This window comes from Oncorhynchus clarkii, chromosome 33 (assembly GCF_045791955.1).
Source record: "Oncorhynchus clarkii lewisi isolate Uvic-CL-2024 chromosome 33, UVic_Ocla_1.0, whole genome shotgun sequence".
Taxonomy (NCBI): domain Eukaryota; kingdom Metazoa; phylum Chordata; class Actinopteri; order Salmoniformes; family Salmonidae; genus Oncorhynchus; species Oncorhynchus clarkii.
In genome coordinates, this window is record NC_092179.1 from 34,347,326 (window position 1) to 34,369,187 (window position 21,862).

At 50.3% G+C, this 21,862-nt stretch overlaps 1 protein-coding gene across 1 annotated transcript in view; it reads right to left on the bottom strand.

The window, feature by feature from the left end:
- LOC139392758 (anoctamin 2b) overlaps window positions 1–21,862 on the bottom strand; it is a 128,637-nt gene that overhangs the window by 54,941 nt on the left and 51,834 nt on the right. Inside the window, exons 9-14 of the mRNA XM_071141003.1 lie at window positions 18,882–18,946; window positions 17,728–17,862; window positions 13,406–13,566; window positions 11,802–11,884; window positions 8,973–9,077; window positions 3,474–3,557 (exon numbers count right to left, since the gene is read on the bottom strand). Of these exons, the coding sequence (XP_070997104.1) occupies window positions 3,474–3,557; window positions 8,973–9,077; window positions 11,802–11,884; window positions 13,406–13,566; window positions 17,728–17,862; window positions 18,882–18,946 (633 nt within the window). The remainder of the gene's footprint in view (window positions 1–3,473; window positions 3,558–8,972; window positions 9,078–11,801; window positions 11,885–13,405; window positions 13,567–17,727; window positions 17,863–18,881; window positions 18,947–21,862) is intronic.

Below are 21,862 nucleotides of genomic sequence, written 5' to 3' on the forward strand. Positions count from 1 at the left end.
CTACGGGTCAGTAGTCATTTAGGCAGGTTCTTGGGCACAGGGACTATGGTGGTCTGCTTGAAACATGTTGGGATTACAGACTCAGACAGGGTGAGGTTGAAAATGTCAGTGAAGACACTTGCCAGTTGGACAGAGCATGCTTTGAGTACACGTCCTGGTAATCCGTCTGACCCTGCGCCCTTGTGAATGTTGACCTGTTAAAAAACCTCTTACTTCTACCCCCTCCTTTTTCGAACATTCTGTTAAAAATCGCGCAACTTTTCAGCGTCCTGCTACTCATGCCAGGAATATAGTATATGCATATGATTAGTATGTGTGGATAGAAAACACTCTGAAGTTTCTAAAACTGGTTAAATCACGGCTGTGACTATAACAGATCGTGTGTTTCATTGAAAAACGCAAGAAAAATTGCTCTCTGAAAGCTAAAAATAATTTCCATAAGTCACTTCCATAGGTTGTTAAAAGGGGACAACATTTAATATCGACCTGCATGCAATTCATACAAATTCCACACGATGTCGCCATTGTCGTCGTCATTTTCAATTGAATTTTTTGTTGGAAAATCCAACTATCTGGCTTCCGTTTCTTCCAGTCTCCACCAGGATGTTGTAAATGTGGACATTGGCAGCCATTGATTTGCAGACGAGGAGCTATTGAATATACATCGCCCTGTAATCATTTTGATAGATTATAAACGTTTACTAATACCTGAAGTTGGATTACAAAAGGATTTCGAAGTGTTTTGTGAAAGTTTATCGTCAACTTTTTTAATTTAAAAAAATGACGCAGCGTTTAAAAACAATGTTTTTTTCTGAATGACACAGCTTCCATAGAAAGCTATTTTGGGTATATATGGACCGATTTAAACGAAAAAAAAGACCCAATAGTGATGTTTATGGGGCATATAGGAGTGCCAAGAAAGAAGCTTGTCAAAGGTAATGAATGTTTTATATTTTATTTCTGCGTTTTGTGCTGCGTCGGATAAGCAGAGTCTTTGTTTACGTCGCATTCAGGCATTTTGAGGTGGTGCATGCTATCAGATAATAGCTTCTCATGCTTTCGCCGAAAAGCATTTTAAAAATCTGACTTGTTGGCTAGGTTCACAACGAGTGTAGCTTTAATTCAATACCCTGCTTGTGAATTTTGATCAAGGTTTGAGTTTTAACGAGTACATTTAGCATTTAGCGTAGCGCATTTGCATTTCCAGGTGCCTACTTGAGACATATGCGTCTCAAGTAGAATCAAGAAGTTAAAGGTCTTACTCACATTGGCTGTGGAGAGCGTGATCACAGTTGTCCGGAACAGCTGATGCTCTCATGCATGTTTCAGTATTACTTGCCTCTAAGCGAGCATAGAAGTTATTTAGCTCCTCTGGTAAGCACGTGTCACTGGGCAGCTCTCGGGTGTGCTTCCCTTTGTAGTCTGTAATAGTTTGCAAGCACTGCCACATCTGATGAGCATCAGAGCTGGTGTAGGACGATTTGATCTTAGTACTGTATTGACGCTTTGCCTGTTTGATGGTTCGTCGGAGGGCGTAGCGGGATTTCTTATAAGCTTCCGGGTTAGAGTCCCGCTCCTTGAAAGCTGCAGCTCTAACCTTTAGCTCAGAGCGAATGTTGCCTGTAATCAATGGCTTCTGGCTGGGGGATGTACGTTCAGTCACTGCAGGAACGACATCATCGATGCACTTCTTGGGCATAGTGGGAGGTGGCCTGGCGGGTAGGTGCGTTGGGCCATTAACCGAAAGGTTGCTGGATCGAATCCCCGAGCTGACAAGATAAAAAATGTCATTCTTTCCCTGAACAACGCAGTTAATCCACTGTTCGTCCAGGCGTGGATGTCGATTATGGCAGCCCCCGCACCTCTCTGATTCAGAGGTTGGGTTAATTTCAGAAGAAACATTTCAGTTGAATGCATTCAGTTGTACAACTGGCTAGGTATTTCATCTTTCCCTTTCCCTATTGATGAAATCAGTGACTGATGTGGTGTACTCCTCACTGCCATCGGAAGAATCCCAGAACATATTCCAGTCTGTGCAAAACAGTCCTGTAGTTTAGCATCTGCTTCATCTGACCACTTTTTTATTGACCGAGTCACTGGTGCTTCCTGCTTTATGTTTGCTTGTAAGCAGGAATCAGGAGGATAGAATTATGGTCAGATTTGCCAAATGGAGGGCGAGGGAGAGCTTTGTACGTGTCTCTGTGTGTGGTGTAAAGGTGGTCCAGAGGTTTTTTCCCCCCTCTGGTTGCACATTAACATGCTGATAGAAATGAGGCAAAACAGATTTAAGTTTCCCTGCATTAAAGTCCCCGGCCACTAGGAGCGCCACCTCTGGATGAGCGTTTTCCTGTTTGCTTATGGTGGTATACAGCTCATTGAGTGCGGTCTTAGTGCATCGGTCTGTGGTGGTAAGTAGACAGCTTAAAAAAATACAGACGAAAACTCTAGGTAGTTACTGTGGTCTACAGCTCATCATGAGATCCTCTACGTCAGGCGAGCAAAACCTCAAGACTTCCTTAGACATCGTGCACCAGCTGTTGTTTACAAATATAAATAGACCTCCGCCCGTGTCTTACCAGAGGCCGCTGTTCTATCCTGCCTATAGTGTATAACCCGCCAGCTGTATGTTATTAATGTCGTTGTTCAGCCACGACTGTGAAACATAAGGTATTACAGTTTTTAATGTCCCGCTTGTAGGATATACGTGCTTTCAGTTCGTCCCATTTATTTTCCAACGATTGAACATTGCCATCCGTACTGTTAGCCAAAGGCAGATTAGCCTTTCGCCACCTGATCCTCACAAGGCAATCTCTTTCCGGGAAATCTCTTTCTTCAGTGAATGACAGGGATGAGGGTCTGTTCGGGTGTTTGGAGTATATCATTCCTGTCCGACTCATTCAAGAGAAATTATTTGTCCAATTCGAGGTGAGTAATCGCTGTTCTGATGTCCAGAAGCTATTTTCGGTCATAAGAGACAGTAGCAGGAACATTATGTACAAAATAAGTTACAAACAATGAGAAAAAAACTAAACAAAATAGCACGGTTGGTTAAGAGCCAATAAAAAGACGGCTGCCATCCTCTCCAGGCCATATAGAGAGCGGCTACACAGCCGCTCCTCGGCCGGCCACACAGCCGCTCCTCGGCCGGCCAGACAGCCGCTCCTCGGCCGGCCACACAGCCGCTCCTCGGCCGGCCACACAGCCGCTCCTCGGCCGGCCACACAGCCGCTCCTCGGCCGGCCACACAGCCGCTCCTCGGCCGGCCACACAGCCGCTCGCTAACCTAACTGCTGCTCAAATAGAGAATTCCTGAGAGTCTGCCTGTTTAGAAGCAAGAGGAGGAGGGGAGAGGATGAGGAGAAGGAGGAGCAGAAGGAGGAGGAAGAGAAGCAGGCAGAGGAGAAGAAGAGGAGCAGGAGAAGAAGAGGAGCAGGAGAAGAAGAGGAGCAGGCAGAGGAGAAGAGGAGTGTTACCGATGTCCCAGTGTTCATAGCAGACAGTAACTTCTGTCTCCACCTGTCTTTCCCTGCCGCCACGTCCTCCTCCCGCTGCACAGGCTGCAACACAGAGCATGGCTGAACACAGGACACAAACAGCCAACACACACGCCTTCCCACCCTCCAACCATATCCCTCCAGCAAACAGTGGTTAGGAACATGGTATGATGGTAACATCCCAGTATGTTGAATCAGCACAATGTGTTGTTGTGAAGACATTGGGCTGCTCCAACAGGCCTGGAGAGAGACCCCGGCTCTGCATGGGGCAGCTCCAACAGGCCTGGAGAGACAGACAGCAGCTCTGCATGGGGCTGCTCCAACAGGCCTGGAGACAGACAGTGGCTCTGCATGGGGCTGCTCCAACAGGCCTAGAGAGAGACAGCAGCTCTGCATGGGGCTGCTCCAACAGGCCTGGAGAGACAGACAGCGGCTCTACTTCCTCACTTTCTACCGTAGCACCCCCCCCCCATCTCAACTCAGTCCCCCTGGGCTTTCTACCGTAGCACCCCCCCCCCCCCCCCCCATCTCTATCTCTACTCAGTCCCCCTGGGCTTTCAATACCGTAGCACACCCCCATATCTCTCTCTCTACTCAGTCTCCCTGGGCTTTCTATACCGTAGCACACCCCCATCTCTCTCTCAACCCAGTCCCCCTGGGCTTTCTACCGTAGAACCCCCCCCATCTCTATCTCAACTCAGTCCCCCTGGGCTTTCTATACCGTAGCACCCCCCCCCCAATCTCAACCCAGTCCCCCTGGGCTTTCTACCGTAGCACCCCACCCATCTCTATCTCAACTCAGTCCCCCTGGGCTTTCTATCGTAGCACCCCCCCCCGTCCCCCATCTCTATCTCAACTCAGTCCCCCTGGGCTTTCTATACCGTAGCACACCCCCATAACTCTCTCAACTCAGTCCCCCAGGGCTTTCTAACGTAGAACCCCCCCATCTCTATCTCAACTCAGTCCCCCAGGGCTTTCTAACGTAGAACCCCCCCATCTCTATCTCAACTCAGTCCCCCTGAGCTTTCTATACCGTAGCACCACCCATCTCTATCTCAACCCAGTCCCCCTGGGCTTTCTACCGTAGCACCCCCCCCCCCCCCCCCCCATCTCTATCTCAACTCAGTCCCCCTGGGCTTTCTACCATAGCACCCCCCCATCTCTATCGCAACCCAGTCCCCCTGGGCTTTCTACCGTAGCACCCCCCCCCCCCATCTCTATCTCAACTCAGTCCCCCTGGGCTTTCTACCGTAGCACCCCCCCCCCCCCCCCCATCTCTATCTCAACTCAGTCCCCCTGGGCTTTCTATACCGTAGCACACCCCCATATCTCTCTCAACTCAGTCCCCCTGGGCTTTCTACCGTAGCACCCCCCCCCCCCCCCCACCCCCCATCTCTATCTCAACTCAGTCCCCCTGGGCTTTCTATACCGTAGCACCCCCCCATCTCTATCTCAATCCAGTCCCCCTGGGCTTTCTATACCGTAGCACCCCCCCATCTCTATCTCAATCCAGTCCCCCTGGGCTTTCTATACCGTAGCACCCTACCATCTCCATCTCAATCCAGTCCCCCTGGGCTTTCTATACCGTAGCACCCCCACCCCCCATCTCTCAACTCAGTTCCCCTGGGCTTTCTACGGTAGCACCCCCCCCCCATCTCTACTCAGTTCCCCTGGGCTTTCTATCTAGCACACCCCCATATCTCTCTCAACTCAGTCCCCCTGGGCTTCCTACCGCAGCACCCCCCCCCCCCATCTCTACTCAGTCCCCCTGGGCTTTCTACCGTAGCACCCCCCCATCTCTATCTCAACTCAGTCCCCCTGGGCTTTCTATACCGTAGCACCATCCTACCCCCCCTGCCATCTCAACTCAGTCCCCCTGGGCTTTCTATACCGTAGCACCCCCCCATCTCTATCTCAATCCAGTCCCCATGGGCTTTCTATACCGTAGCACCCCCCATCTCTACTTAGTCCCCCTGGGCTCTCTACCGTAGCACCTCCCCCCCTCCTTCTCTACTCAGTCCCCCTTGGCTTTCTATACCGTAGCACCCCCCCATCTCTCTCTCTCTCTCAACTCAGTCCCCCTGGGCTTCCTACCGTAGCACCCCCCCCATCTCTACTCAGTCTCCCTGGGCTTTCTATACCGTAGCACACCCCCATCTCTCTCTCAACCCAGTCCCCCTGGGCTTTCTACCGTAGAACCCCCCCCATCTCTATCTCAACTCAGTCCCCCTGGGCTTTCTATACCGTAGCACCCCCCCCCCCAATCTCAACCCAGTCCCCCTGGGCTTTCTACCGTAGCACCCCACCCATCTCTATCTCAACTCAGTCCCCCTGGGCTTTCTATCGTAGCACCCCCCCCCTCCCCCATCTCTATCTCAACTCAGTCCCCCTGGGCTTTCTATACCGTAGCACACCCCCATAACTCTCTCAACTCAGTCCCCCAGGGCTTTCTAACGTAGAACCCCCCCATCTCTCTCTCAACTCAGTCCCCCTGGGCTTTCTATACGGTAGCACCCCCCCCATCTCTATCTCAACTCAGTCCCCCTGAGCTTTCTATACCGTAGCACCACCCATCTCTATCTCAACCCAGTCCCCCTGGGCTTTCTACCGTAGCACCCCCCCCCCCCCCCCCATCTCTATCTCAACTCAGTCCCCCTGGGCTTTCTACCATAGCACCCCCCCATCTCTATCGCAACCCAGTCCCCCTGGGCTTTCTACCGTAGCACCCCCCCCCCCCATCTCTATCTCAACTCAGTCCCCCTGGGCTTTCTACCGTAGCACCCCCCCCCCCCCCATCTCTATCTCAACTCAGTCCCCCTGGGCTTTCTATACCGTAGCACACCCCCATATCTCTCTCAACTCAGTCCCCCTGGGCTTTCTACCGTAGCACCCCCCCCCCCCCCCCCCCCATCTCTATCTCAACTCAGTCCCCCTGGGCTTTCTATACCGTAGCACCCCCCCTGGGCTTTCTATACCGTAGCACCCCCCCATCTCTATCTCAATCCAGTCCCCCTGGGCTTTCTATACCGTAGCACCCCCCCATCTCTATCTCAATCCAGTCCCCCTGGGCTTTCTATACCGTAGCACCCTACCATCTCCATCTCAATCCAGTCCCCCTGGGCTTTCTATACCGTAGCACCCCCACCCCCCATCTCTCAACTCAGTTCCCCTGGGCTTTCTACGGTAGCACCCCCCCCCATCTCTACTCAGTTCCCCTGGGCTTTCTATCTAGCACACCCCCATATCTCTCTCAACTCAGTCCCCCTGGGCTTCCTACCGCAGCACCCCCCCCCCCATCTCTACTCAGTCCCCCTGGGCTTTCTACCGTAGCACCCCCCCATCTCTATCTCAACTCAGTCCCCCTGGGCTTTCTATACCGTAGCACCATCCTACCCCCCCTGCCATCTCAATCCAGTCCCCATGGGCTTTCTATACCGTAGCACCCCCCATCTCTACTTAGTCCCCCTGGGCTCTCTACCGTAGCACCTCCCCCCCTCCTTCTCTACTCAGTCCCCCTTGGCTTTCTATACCGTAGCACCCCCCCATCTCTCTCTCTCTCTCAACTCAGTCCCCCTGGGCTTCCTACCGTAGCACCCCCCCCCATCTCTACTCAGTCCCCCTGGGCTTTCTATACCGTAGCACCCCCCCGTCTCTCTCTCTCAACTCAGTCCCCCTGGGCTTTCTACCGTAGCACCCCCCCCCATCTCTCTCTCTCTCAACTCAGTCCCCCTGGGCTTTCTATACCGTAGCACCCCCCCCATCTCTACTCAGTTCCCCTGGGCTTTCTATACCGTAGCACCCTCCCACCCCCCCTGCCATCTCAACTCAGTCCCCCTGGGATTTCTATACCGTAGCACCCCCCATCTCAACTCAGTCCCCCTGGGCTTTCTAACGTAGCTCCCCCCATCTCTACTCAGTCCCCCTAGGCTTTCTATACCGTAGCACCATCCCACACCCCCTGCCATCTCAACTCAGTCCCCCTGGGCTTTCTATAACGTAGCACCCCCCCATCTCTCTCTCTACTCAGTCCCACTGGGCTTTCTATACCGTAGCACCCCCCCCCACCATCTCTACTCAGTCCCACTGGGCTTTCAGAACCATAGCACCCCCCATCTCTACTCAGTCCCCCTGGGCTTTCTACCGTAGCACCCCCCCCCCATCTCTCTCTCAACTCAGTCCCCCTGGGCTTTCTATACCGTAGCACCCCCCCATCTCTACTCAGTCCCCCTGGGCCTTCTATACCGTAGCACCCCCCATCTCTACTCAGTCCCCTTGGGCTTTCTACCGTAGCACCCCCCCCATCTCTATCTCAACTCAGTCCCCCTGGGCTTTCTATACCGTAGCACCATCCCACCCCCCCTGCCATCTCAACTCAGTCCCCCTGGGCTTTCTATACCGTATCACCCCCCCCATCTCTACTCAGTCCCCCTGGGCTTTCTACCATAGCACCCCCCATCTCTACTCAGTCCCCCTGGGCTTTCAATACCGTAGCACCATCCCACCCCCCCTGCCATCTCAACTCAGTCCCCCTGGGCTTTCTATGACGTAGCACCCCCCCCCATCTATCTCTACTCAGTCCCCCTGGGCTTTCTATACCGTAGCACCCCCCCATCTCTACTCAGTCCCCCTGGGCTTTCAAAACCATAGCACCCCCCATCTCTACTCAGTCCCCCTGGGCTTTCTATACCGTAGCACCCCCCCCCCCATCTCTACTCAGTCCCCCTGGGCTTTCTATACCGTAGCACCCCTCATCTCTACTCAGTCCCCCTGGGCTGTCTATACCGTAGCACCCCCCATCTCTACTCAGTCCCCCTGGGCTTTCTGTACCGTAGCACCCCCCCCATCTCTACTCAGTCCCCCTGGGCTTTCTATACCGTAGCACCCCCCCATCTCTACTCAGTCCCCCTGGGCTTTCTGTACCGTAGCACCCCCCCATCTCTACTCAGTCCGCCTGGGCTTTCTATACAGTAGCACCACCCATCTCTACTCAGTCCCCCTGGGATTCTATACCATAGCACCCCCCATCTCTACTCAGTCCGCCTGGGCTTTCTATACCGTAGCACCCCCCCCCCCCCCCCCCTCAGTCCGCCTGGGCTTTCTATACCGTAGCACCCCCCCCCCCCCCCATCTCTACTCAGTCTGCCTGGGCTTTCTATACCGTAGCACCCTGAATCTCTACTCAGTCCCCCTGGGCTTTCTGTACCGTAGCACCCCCCCATCTCTACTCAGTCCGCCTGGGCTTTCTATACAGTAGCACCACCCATCTCTACTCAGTCCGCCTGGGCTTTCTATACCGTAGCACCCCCCCCCCCCCCATCTCTACTCAGTCCGCCTGGGCTTTCTATACCGTAGCACCCCCCATCTCTACTCAGTCCCCCTGGGCTTTCTACCGGTAGAAAGCTGGTGTTTGTACATTGGCAACAGATCAAACACCAGTTGAGGGGTTTAAATCCTGGGGGGAGTAAAATATATCCCCACCTCAATCTTCTTCTTCTTCTTCTTTTTCTCGTTCTTCTTCTCCTTGTTCCTCATCATCTGTCTCTTCTGGAGCAGGACGGTTTCATACTTGGGCCTCGGGTGGTCCTGGGGAGAAGAGAGACCGGTTCATTTGTTCTGATGGTCAGTCAGTGATGAGGACATGGACTGGTGTCAGTTGGAGTGGAGTATTGTAACCTGACCATTAAGGACTGGAGTATAGTAACCATTAAGGAGTGTAGTATAGTAACCTGACATTAAGGGGTGTAGTAGAGTAACCATTAAGGAGTGTAGTATAGTAACCATTAAGGAGTGTAGTATAGTAGCCATTAAGGAGTGTAGTATAGTAACCATTAAGGAGTGTAGTATAGTAACCATTAAGGAGTGTAGTATAGTAACCATTAAGGAATGTTGTAGAGTAACCATTAAGGAGTAGAGTATAGTAACCTGGCATTAAGGAGTGGAGTATAGTAACCATTAAGGAGTGGATTATAGTAACCATTAAGGAGTGGTGTATATTAACCATTAAGGAGTGGTGTATATTAACCAGACCATCAAGGAGTGTAGTATAGTAACCATTAAGGATTGTAGTATAGTAACAATTAAGGGGTGGAGTATAGTAACCAGTAAAGAGTAGAGTATAGTAGCCATTAAGGAGTAGAGTATAGTAACCATTAAGGAGTGGTGTATAGTAACAATTAAGGGGTGTAGTATAGTAACCACTAAGGAGTGGAGTATAGTAACCTGACCATTAAGGAGTGGAGTATAGTAACCTGACCATTAAGGAGTGGAGTATAGTAACCTGACCATTAAGTGGCGAATAGTAACCTGACCCTTAAAAAGTGTAGTATAGTAACCATTAAGGAGTGGAGTATAGTAACCATTAAGGAATGTAGTATATTAACCATTAAGGAGTGTAGTATAGTAACCAGTAAGGAGGAGTATAGTAACCATTAAGGAGTGGAGTATAGTAACCATTAAGGAGTAGGGTATAGTAACCATTAAGGAGTGTAGTATAGTAACCATTAAGGAGTGGAGTATAGTAACCATCAAGGAGTGTAGTATAGTAACCATCAAGGAGTGTAGTATAGTAACCATTAAGGGGTGGAGTAAACTGACCATTAAGAAGTGGAGTATAGTAACCTGACTATATTTATTTATTTTATACCTTTATTTGACTAGGCAAGGATGGGATGTGGTGGGATGTGGCATGGGATGTGGTGGCATAGGATGTGGCGGCATGGGGTGTGGCGGCATGGGGTGTGGCGGCATGGGGTGTGGCGGCATGGGGTGTGGCGGCATGGGGTGTGGCGGCATGGTGTGTGGCGGCATGGTGTGTGGCGGCATGGTGTGTGGCGGCATGGTGTGTGGCGGCATGGTGTGTGGCGGCATGGGGTGTGGCGGCATGGGGTGTGGCGGCATGGGGTGTGGCGGCATGGGGTGTGGCGGCATGGGGTGTGGCGGCATGGGGTGTGGCGGCATGGTGTGTGGCGGCATGGTGTGTGGCGGCATGGGATGTGGCGGCATGGAATGTGGCGGCATGGAATGTGGTGCCATGGGATGGGATGTGGTGGCATGGGATGGGATGTGGTGGCATGGGATGGGATGGGGTGGCATGGGATGGGATGGGATGGCATGGGATGTGGTGGGATGGGATGGGGTGGCATGGGATGGGATGTGGTGGCATGGGATGGGGTGGCATGGGATGTGGTGGCATGGGATGTGGTGGCATGGGATGGGGTGGCATGGGATGGAATGGGATGGGGTGGCATGGGATGGGATGGCATGGGATGGGATGGCATGGGATGGGATGGCATGGGATGGGGTGGCATGGGATGGGATGTGGTGGCATGGGATGGGATGGGATGTGGTGGCATGGGATGTGGTGGCATGGGGTGTGGTGGCATGGGGTGTGGTGGCATGGGGTGTGGTGGCATGGGGTGTGGTGGCATGGGGTGTGGTGGGATGGGGTGTGGTGGGATGTGGTGGGAAGTGAATATGTAATGGTGTGTACCTCCTCTTCCTCTAGTCCTGTGAGGCTGTGGAGTGTGATATGTAATGGTGTGTCCCTCCTCTTCCTCTAGTCCTGTGAGGCTGTGGGGTCTGATATGTAATGGTGTGTACCTCCTCTTCCTCTAGTCCTGTGAGGCTGTGGGGTGTGATATGTAATGGTGTGTCCCTCCTCTTCCTCTAGTCCTGTGAGGCTGTGGGGTGTGATATGTAATGGTGTTTACCTCCTCTTCCTCTAGTCCTGTGAGGCTGTGGGGTGTGATATATAATGGTGTGTACCTCCTCTTCCTCTAGTCCTGTGAGGCTGTGGGGTGTGATATGTAATGGTGTGTACCTCCTCTTCCTCTAGTCCTGTGAGGCTGTGGGGTCTGATATGTAATGGTGTGTACCTCCTCTTCCTCTAGTCCTGTGAGGCTGTGGGGTGTGATATGTAATGGTGTGTACCTCCTCTTCCTCTAGTCCTGTGAGGTGTGATATGTAATGGTGTGTCCCTCCTCTTCCTCTAGTCCTGTGAGGCTGTGGGGTGTGATATGTAATGGTGTGTACCTCCTCTTCCTCTAGTCCTGTGAGGCTGTGGGGTGTGATATGTAATGGTGTGTCCCTCCTCTTCCTCTAGTCCTGTGAGGCTGTGGGGTGTGATATGTAATGGTGTTTACCTCCTCTTCCTCTAGGCCCTGTGAGGCTGTGGGGTGTGATATGTAATGGTGTGTCCCTCCTCTTCCTCTAGTCCTGTGAGGCTGTGGGGTGTGATATGTAATGGTGTTTACCTCCTCTTCCTCTAGTCCTGTGAGGCTGTGGGGTGTGATATGTAATGGTGTTTACCTCCTCTTCCTCTAGTCCTGTGAGGTCCCAGCTGTGGTTCAAACTGATCTGACGACGCTTCCAGTGCTCCAGGAACGTCGCAACTACGCACACAGACACACACAGACTTAGACATGATCACAGACACACACAGACATGATCACAGACACACACAGACATGTGAATATAGGTCCACCAACTCTAGCAGAGGAAACCTGAGAGACAGTGGTAGCAGAGCAGCGGGGGGTTACACTCTGGTTACACTCCCAGAGGTCCTACTGTGTCTAATAATACACAGACCTGGCCCCCCACAGACGGGCTGGCTGACTGACTGATGGGCTGGCTGGCTGACGGGCTAGCTGACGGCCTAGCTGACTGACGGTCTAGCTGGCTGACGGGCTGGCTGACGGGCTAGCTGACGGGCTAGCTGGCTGGCTGACGGGCTACCTGGCTGACGGGCTACCTGGCTGACGGGCTAGCTCGCTGACGGGCTAGCTGGCTGACGGGCTAGCTGGCTGGCTGACGGGCTAGCTGACGGGCTAGCTGGCTGACCGGCGGGCTGGCTGACGGGCTAGCTGACTGACGGGCTAGCTGACGGACGGGCTAGCTGACGGACGGGCTAGCTGACGGACGGGCTAGCTGACGGACGGGCTAGCTGACGGGACAGCTGACGGGCTAACTGACGGGCTAGCTGGCTGACGGGCTAGCTGACAGGCTAGCTGGCTGACGGGGTAGCTGACGGCCTAGCTGACTGACGGGCTAGCTGACGGCCTAGCTGACTGACGGGCTAGCTGACGGCCTAGCTGACTGACGGGCTAGCTGACGGCCTAGCTGACTGACGGGCTGTATAACGGGCTAGCTGACGGCCTAGCTGACTGACGGGCTGGCTGGCTGGCTGACGGGCGGGCTGGCTGGCGGGCGGGCTGGCTGGCTGACGGGCGGGCTGGCTGGCTGGCTGACGGGCGGGCTGGCTGGCTGACGGGCGGGCTGGCTGGCTGACGGGCGGGCTGGCTGGCGGGCTGGCTGGCGGGACGGCTGACGGGCTAGCTGGCTGACGGGACGGCTGACGGGACGGCTCGCCGGCTGACGGGACGGCTCGCCGGCTGACGGGACGGCTCGCCGGATGACGGGACCGCTCGCCGGATGACGGGACCGCTCGCCGGATGACGGGACCGCTCGCCGGATGACGGGACCGCTCGCCGGATGACGGGACCGCTCGCCGGCTGACGGGCGGGCTGGCTGACGGGCGGGCTGGCTGACGGAACAGAACGTTAATACATATCCCAGAGGGACATGAAGATGGGGGTAGTAAGGGGTAGTAAGGGGCAGTAAGGGGTAACAGAACGTTAATACATACCCCAGAGGGACATGAAGATGGGGGCAGTAAGGGGCAGTAAGGGGTAGTAAGGGGTAACAGAACGTTAATACATACCCCAGAGGGACATGAAGATGGGGGTAGTAAGGGGCAGTAAGGGGTAACAACGTTAATACATACCCCAGAGGGACATGAAGATGGGGGCAGTAAAGGGCAGTAAGGGGTAACAGAACATTAATACATACCCCAGAGGGACATGAAGATGGGGGTAGTAAGGGGCAGTAAGGGGTAACAGAACATTAATACATACCCCAGAGGGACATGAAGATAGCGAAGAAGACGGTGGCAGGGTTGTCGAACAGGTGGGATGCGCGGGCGGTGCCACAGGCGGTGGACAGGTGCCAGTAGTCACACACTCCGTCACACAGAGGACACATAGTGAAGTTCTGCTGCTTATCACACATCTCCAGGCTACACACACACACACACACACACACACAGTGAAGTTCTGCTGCTTATCACACATCTCCAGGCTACACACACACACACAGTGAAGTTCTGCTGCTTATCACACATCTCCAGGCTACACACACACACACACACACACACACAGTGAAGTTCTGCTGCTTATCACACATCTCCAGGCTACACACACACACAGTGAAGTTCTGCTGCTTATCACACATCTCCAGGCTACACACACACACAGTGAAGTTCTGCTGCTTATCACACATCTCCAGGCTACACACACACACAGTGAAGTTCTGCTGCTTATCACACATCTCCAGGCTACACACACACACACAGTGAAGTTCTGCTGCTTATCACACATCTCCAGGCTACACACACACACAGTGAAGTTCTGCTGCTTATCACACATCTCCAGGCTACACACACACACACACACACACACACACACACACACAGTGAAGTTCTGCTGCTTATCACACATCTCCAGGCTACACACAGTCACATTTTTTTTTTCGCAACAAAAAAAGGTCCATTTTGTATGAGGGACTCCACTGCAATTCCCCTGTGCCTCCAATAGGGGTCCCAACCCCGACTTGGAATGTTCCAGAGACACCCGGGGCCTCATTTATAACCGCTGAGTAAATTGAACACTAAATATCTGTGTGCACCATTTCTGTACAGACTGCTAACCCACAAACATATTGATACTTCTAAACTTGGTGCACGCCAAACATACCCATGCTTCCTGGTATAAATCACACCGGTCTTCAAACTGTGCACGCGAGAACAGGCATTATAATTCTGCCTGAAAAACACCCATCAGTCACCTGTTATGGGGACAATAACACCTGTATTATCTGTATACTGTGGAAGTATTGGTAGTAGGCCAAGACGGTATCTAAAGGAAATAGAGAACTTGATAATGATATCTATGTATTACGTTTTTTCAATGGTTCTGATCTCTATACTACCGTTCAAATGTTTGGGGTCACTTAGAAATGTCCTTGTTTTTGAAAGAAAAGCACATTTTTTGTCCATTAAAATAACATAAAATTGATCAGAAATACAGTGTAGACATTGTTAATATAGTAAATGACTATTGTAGCTGAAAACGGCTGATTTTTTATTGAATATCTACAGAGGCGTAAAGAGGCCCATTATCAGCAACCATCACTCCTGTGTTCCAATGGCATGTTGTGTTAGCTAATCCACGTTTATCATTTTAAAAGTCTAATTGATCATTAGAAAACCCTTTTGCAATTATGTTAGAACAGCTGAAATTGTTGTTCTGATTAAAGAAGCAATAAAACGGGCCTTCTTGAGACTAGTTGAGTATTTGGAGCATCAGCATTTGTGGGTTCGATTACAGGCTCAAAATGGTCAGAAACAAAGAACTTTCTTCTGAAACTCGTCAGTCTATTCTTGTTCTGAGAAATTAAGGCTATTCCATGCGAGAAATTTCCAAGAAACTGAAGATCTTGTACAACGCTGTGTACTACTGCCGTCACAGAACAGCGCAAACTGGCTCTAACCAGAATAGAAAGAGGAGTGGGAGGCCCCGGTGCACAACTGAGCAAGAGGACAAGTACATGAGAGTGTCTAGTTTGAGAAACAGATGCCTCAAGTCCTCAACTGGCAGCTTCATTAAGTAGTAAACGCAAAACACCAGTCTCAACGTCAACAGTGAAGAGGCAAGAATGCTGGCCTCCTAGGCAGAGTTGCACAGGAAAGAGCCAAATATCAGACTGGCCAATAACAATAAAGATGGGCAAAAGAACACAGAGGAACTATAGAACCATCAACGGCCCCTCTTTAAATGACTATAGAACCATCAACGGTCTCTCTTTAAATGACCATAGAACCATCAATGGCCTCTCTTCAAATGACTATAGCGGCCGCTAACGGGCCTCTCTTTAAATGACTATAGCGGCCGCTAACGGGCCTCTCTTTAAATGACTATAGCGGCCGCTAACGGGCCTCTCTTTAAATGACTTTTGTCTGAAAACTGGCACGTTTTGGGGCATACTTTGTGCAAACACAACGTTTCTAAATGAGGTCTCAGGCCTTCCTGTTCAGCTGTTGTTTCCAGTCTGCCAATGTTCCTCCTACACACAGACAAGACTTGAGTGTGTGCCTGACACGTAGCTGGTCTGTGTGTGTGTGTAGCTGGTCTGTGTGTGTAGCTGGTCTGTGTGTGTAGCTGGTCTGTGTGTGTAGCTGGTCTGTGTGTGTAGCTGGTCTGTGTGTGTACCTGACATGTAGCTGGTCTGTGTGTGTACCTGACATGTAGCTGGTCTGTGTGTGTACCTGACATGTAGCTGGTCTGTGTGTGTACCTGACATGTAGCTGGTCTGTGTGTGTACCTGACATGTAGCTGGCCTGTGTGTGTACCTGACATGTAGCTGGCGTGTGTGTGTACCTGACATGTAGCTGGCGTGTGTGTGTACCTGACATGTAGCTGGCGTGTGTGTGTACCTGACATGTAGCTGGCGTGTGTGTGTACCTGACATGTAGCTGGCGTGTGTCTGTACCTGACATGTAGCTGGTGTGTGTGTGTGTACCTGACATGTAGCTGGTGTGTGTGTGTGTACCTGACATGTAGCTGGTGTGTGTGTGTGTACCTGACATGTGTGTGTACCTGACATGTGTGTGTACCTGACATGTAGCTGGCGTGTGTGTGTACCTGACATGTAGCTGGCGTGTGTCTGTACCTGACATGTAGCTGGCGTGTGTCTGTACCTGACATGTAGCTGGTGTGTGTGTGTGTACCTGACATGTAGCTGGTGTGTGTGTGTGTACCTGACATGTAGCTGGTGTGTGTGTGTGTACCTGACATGTAGCTGGTGTGTGTGTGTACCTGACATGTAGCTGGCGTGTGTGTGTACCTGACATGTAGCTGGCGTGTGTGTGTACCTGACATGTAGCTGGCGTGTGTGTGTACCTGACATGTAGCTGGCGTGTGTGTGTACCTGACATGTAGCTGGCGTGTGTGTGTACCTGAGATGTAGCTGGCGTGTGTGTGTGTGTGTGTGTGTGTGTGTGTGTACCTGACATGTAGCTGGTGTGTGTGTGTGTGTGTGTACCTGACATGTAGCTGGTGTGTGTGTGTGTGTGTGTGTGTGTGTGTGTGTGTGTGTGTGTGTACCTGACATGTAGCTGGCCTGTGTGTGTACCTGACATGTAGCTGGCGTGTGTGTGTACCTGACATGTAGCTGGCCTGTGTGTGTACCTGACATGTAGCTGGCGTGTGTGTGTACCTGACATGTAGCTGGCGTGTGTGTGTACCTGACATGTAGCTGGCGTGTGTCTGTACCTGACATGTAGCTGGCGTGTGTCTGTACCTGACATGTAGCTGGTGTGTGTGTGTGTACCTGACATGTAGCTGGTGTGTGTGTGTGTACCTGACATGTAGCTGGCCTGTGTGTGTACCTGACATGTGTGTGTACCTGACATGTAGCTGGCGTGTGTGTGTACCTGACATGTAGCTGGCGTGTGTGTGTACCTGACATGTAGCTGGCGTGTGTGTGTACCTGACATGTAGCTGGCGTGTGTGTGTACCTGACATGTAGCTGGCGTGTGTGTGTACCTGACATGTAGCTGGCGTGTGTGTGTACCTGACATGTAGCTGGCGTGTGTGTGTACCTGACATGTAGCTGGCGTGTGTGTGTACCTGACATGTAGCTGGCGTGTGTGTGTACCTGACATGTAGCTGGCGTGTGTGTGTACCTGACATGTAGCTGGCGTGTGTGTGTACCTGACATGTAGCTGGCGTGTGTGTGTACCTGACATGTAGCTGGCGTGTGTGTGTGTGTGTGTGTGTGTGTGTGTGTACCTGACATGTAGCTGGTGTGTGTGTGTGTGTGTACCTGACATGTAGCTGGTGTGTGTGTGTGTGTGTGTGTGTGTGTGTGTGTGTGTACCTGACATGTAGCTGGCCTGTGTGTGTACCTGACATGTAGCTGGCGTGTGTGTGTACCTGACATGTAGCTGGCGTGTGTGTGGACCTGACATGTAGCTGGCGTGTGTGTACCTGACATGTAGCTGGCGTGTGTGTGTGTGTGTACCTGACATGTAGCTGGCGTGTTTGTACCTGACATGTAGCTGGCGTGTAGCTGGTGTGTGTGTGTGTGTGTGTGTGTGTGTGTGTGTGTGTGTGTGTACCTGGGTACGTCCATATCCACAGTGTAACAGCCGTAGCAGAAGACGATAATCCCAACCATAGAGGCTGGTATGAGCAGCTGAGTGTAGACGCCCAGCCAGGCGAAGTACAGACCGATCTTCTCCCCAAAGTACTTCCTGTATGTCAGAGGTCATCAGCAGTCAGATGTGTGATCCTTAATATAATGCAGCATTGTAATGTACTAATAGAGCCTGGTGAGGCTGCTGTTAGGGTTTGGGTTCACTAGTAATATTGAGCGATGATAATGTAGTAATAATCTAATGTTGGTAACTAATGAGGGGGCAGCAGGTAGCCTAGCGATTAAGAGCGTTGGGCAAGTAACCGAAAGGTCGCTGGTTTGAAGCCCTGAGGCGACCAGGCGAGAATTATTTTTATATATTTATTTTTTAAATCGGTCAATGTGCCCATGAGCAAGGCACTTAACCCTAATTGTTCCTGTAAATTGCTCTGTAAAAAAATGACAATGTAATGTAGTAATAATGGTATCTAATGATCTATGTAGTAATAATAGTAGTATTGGTACCTGATAATGTAATGCAGTAATAATGCAATGATTATACCTGATGATAATGTAGTAATAGCATAGTAATGTTGGTATCTGATAATAATGTATTGCAGTAATAGCATAGTAATGTTGGTATCTGATAATGTAATGCAGTAATAATGTAATGTTGATACCTGATAATGTCATGTAGTGATAGTAATGTTGGTATCTGATAATGTAATGCAGTAATAATGTAATGTTGATACCTGATAATGTCATGTAGTGATAGCATATTAATGTTGGTATCTGATATGTAATGTAGTAATAACAGTAATATGGTAACATTGTAGTAATGCTGGTACCTGATGATATTGTAACGCAGTAATATAGTAATGTAGGCACCTGATGATAATGCAATAATAATGTAGGTACCCGATGATGTAACAATAATGTGGGCACCTGGTGATAATGTAATGAAATAACAATGTTGTAATGTTGGTACCGGATGATAATGTAATATAGTTGTGGTAATGTGGGCATCTGATAATGTCATGTTGTTATAACATAGTATTGTTGGTAATGTGGTATTAATGTAGTAATGCCGACACCCAATGATAATGTCATGTAGTAATCATGTAGTAATGTAGATACCTGATGAGGTCCACAGGTTGGTATTTGTAGAAGGCTCCATATCTGGCCCACTCATCATGCAGCAGCTTAGACAGAACAGACATCAGAGTAGAGTAAAATACAGACATCAGAGTAGAGTACAATACAGACATCAGAGTAGAGTACAGTCCAGACATCAGAATAGAGTACAGTCCAGACATCAGAGTAGAGTACAATACAGACAGAGTAGAGTAGAGTCCAGTCATCAGAGTAGAGTCCAGTCCAGACATCAGAGTAGAGTAGAGTCCAGACATCAGAGTAGAGTAGAGTCCAGACATCAGAGTAGAGTAGAGTCCAGACATCAGAGTAGAGTACAGTCCAGACATCAGAGTAGAGTACAATACAGACAGAGTAGAGTAGAGTCCAGTCATCAGAGTAGAGTCCAGTCCAGACATCAGAGTAGAGTAGAGTCCAGACATCAGAGTAGAGTAGAGTCCAGACATCAGAGTAGAGTAGAGTCCAGACATCAGAGTAGAGTAGAGTCCAGTCATCAGAGTAGAGTCCAGTCCAGACATCAGAGTAGAGTAGAGTCCAGTCCAGACATCAGAGTAGAGTAGAGTCCAGTCATCAGAGTAGAGTACAGACATCAGAGTAGAGTAGAGTCCAGTCCAGACATCAGAGTAGAGTCCAGACATCAGAGTAGAGTCCAGTCCAGACATCAGAGTAGAGTCCAATACAGACATCAGAGTAGAGTAGAGTCCAGACATTAGAGTAGAGTAGAGTCCAGACATCAGAGTAGAGTAGAGTCCAGACATCAGAGTAGAGTAGAGTCCAGACATCAGAGTAGAGTCCAGTCCAGAGTAGAGTCCAGTCATCAGAGTAGAGTAGAGTACAGTCCAGACATCAGAGTAAAGTAGAGTCCAGACATCAGAGTAGAGTACAGTAATCATCAGAGTAGAGTAGAGTCCAGACATCAGAGTAGAGTCCAGTCCAGACATCAGAGTAGAGTCCAGTCCAGACATCAGAGTGGAGTACAATACAGACACCAGAGTAGAGTACAATACAGACACCAGAGTAGAGTCCAGTCCAGACATCAGAGTAGAGTCCAGTCCAGACATCAGAGTAGAGTAGAGTCCAGACATCAGAGTAGAGTAGAGTCCAGACATCAGAGTAGAGTCCAGTCCAGACATCAGAGTAGAGTCCAGTCATCAGAGTAGAGTAGAGTAGAGTACAGTCCAGACATCAGAGTGAAGTAGAGTCCAGACATCAGAGTAGAGTCCAGTCCAGACATCAGAGTAGAGTCCAGTCCAGACATCAGAGTAGAGTCCAATACAGACATCAGAGTAGAGTACAATACAGACATCAGAGTAGAGTAGAGTACAATACAGACATCAGAGTAGAGTAGAGTACAATACAGACATCAGAGTAGAGTAGAGTACAATACAGACATCAGAGTAGAGTACAATACAGACATCAGAGTAGAGTACAGTACAGACATCAGAGTAGAGTACAGTACAGACATCAGAGTAGAGTACAATACAATCATCAGAGCAGAGTCCAGACAACAGAGTAGAGTCCAGTCATCAGAGTAGAATACAGACATCAGAGTAGAGTCCAGTGCAGACATCAGAGTAGAGTAGAGTCCAGACATCAGAGTAGAGTACAATACAGACATCAGAGTAGAGTACAATACAGACATCAGAGTAGAGTACAGTCCAGACATCAGAGTAGACTACAAAACAGACATCAGAGTAGAGTCCAGACATCAGAGTACAGTCCAGACATCAGAGTAGAGTACAGTCCAGACATCAGAGTAGAGTCCAATACAGACATCAGAGTAGAGTCCAATACAGACATCAGAGTAGAGTAGAGTCCAGACATCAGAGTAGAGTAGAGTCCAGACATCAGAGTAGAGTCCAATACAGACATCAGAGTAGAGTCCAATACAGAATTCAGAGTAGAGTCCAGTCCAGACATCAGAGTAGAGTCCAGTCCAGACATCAGAGTAGAGTCCAGTCCAGACATCAGAGTAGAGTCCAGTCCAGACATCAGAGTAGAGTAGAGTCCAGACATCAGAGTAGAGTAGAGTCCAGACATCAGAGTAGAGTCCAGACATCAGAGTAGAGTCCAGACATCAGAGTAGAGTCCAGACATCAGAGTAGAGTCCAGACATCAGAGTCCAGTCCAGACATCAGAGTAGAGTCCAGTCCAGAGTAGAGTCCAGTCATCAGAGTAGAGTAGAGTCCAGTCCAGACATCAGAGTAGAGTAGAGTCCAGACATCAGAGTAGAGTAGAGTCCAGACATCAGAGTAGAGTAGAGTCCAGACATCAGAGTAGAGTACAATACAGATATCAGAGTAGAGTACAGTCCAGACATCAGAATAGAGTACAATACAGACATCAGAGTAGAGTACAGTCCAGACATCAGAATAGAGTACAGTCCAGACATCAGAATAGAGTACAGTCCAGACATCAGAGTAGAGTACAATACAGACATCAGAGTAGAGTACAGTACAGACATCAGAGTAGAGTACAGTACAGACATCAGAGTAGAGTACAATACAATCATCAGAGCAGAGTCCAGACAACAGAGTAGAGTCCAGTCATCAGAGTAGAATACAGACATCAGAGTAGAGTCCAGACATCAGAGTAGAGTCCAGTGCAGACATCAGAGTAGAGTACAGTCCAGACATCAGAGTAGAGTACAATACAGACATCAGAGTAGAGTACAGTCCAGACATCAGAGTAGACAGACATCAGAGTACAGTCCAGACATCAGAGTAGAGTACAGTCCAGACATCAGAGTAGAGTCCAATACAGACATCAGAGTAGAGTCCAATACAGACATCAGAGTAGAGTAGAGTCCAGACATCAGAGTAGAGTCCAGACATCAGAGTAGAGTCAGACATCAGAGTAGAGTCCAATACAGAATTCAGAGTAGAGTCCAGTCCAGACATCAGAGTAGAGTCCAGTCCAGACATCAGAGTAGAGTCCAGTCCAGACATCAGAGTAGAGTCCAGTCC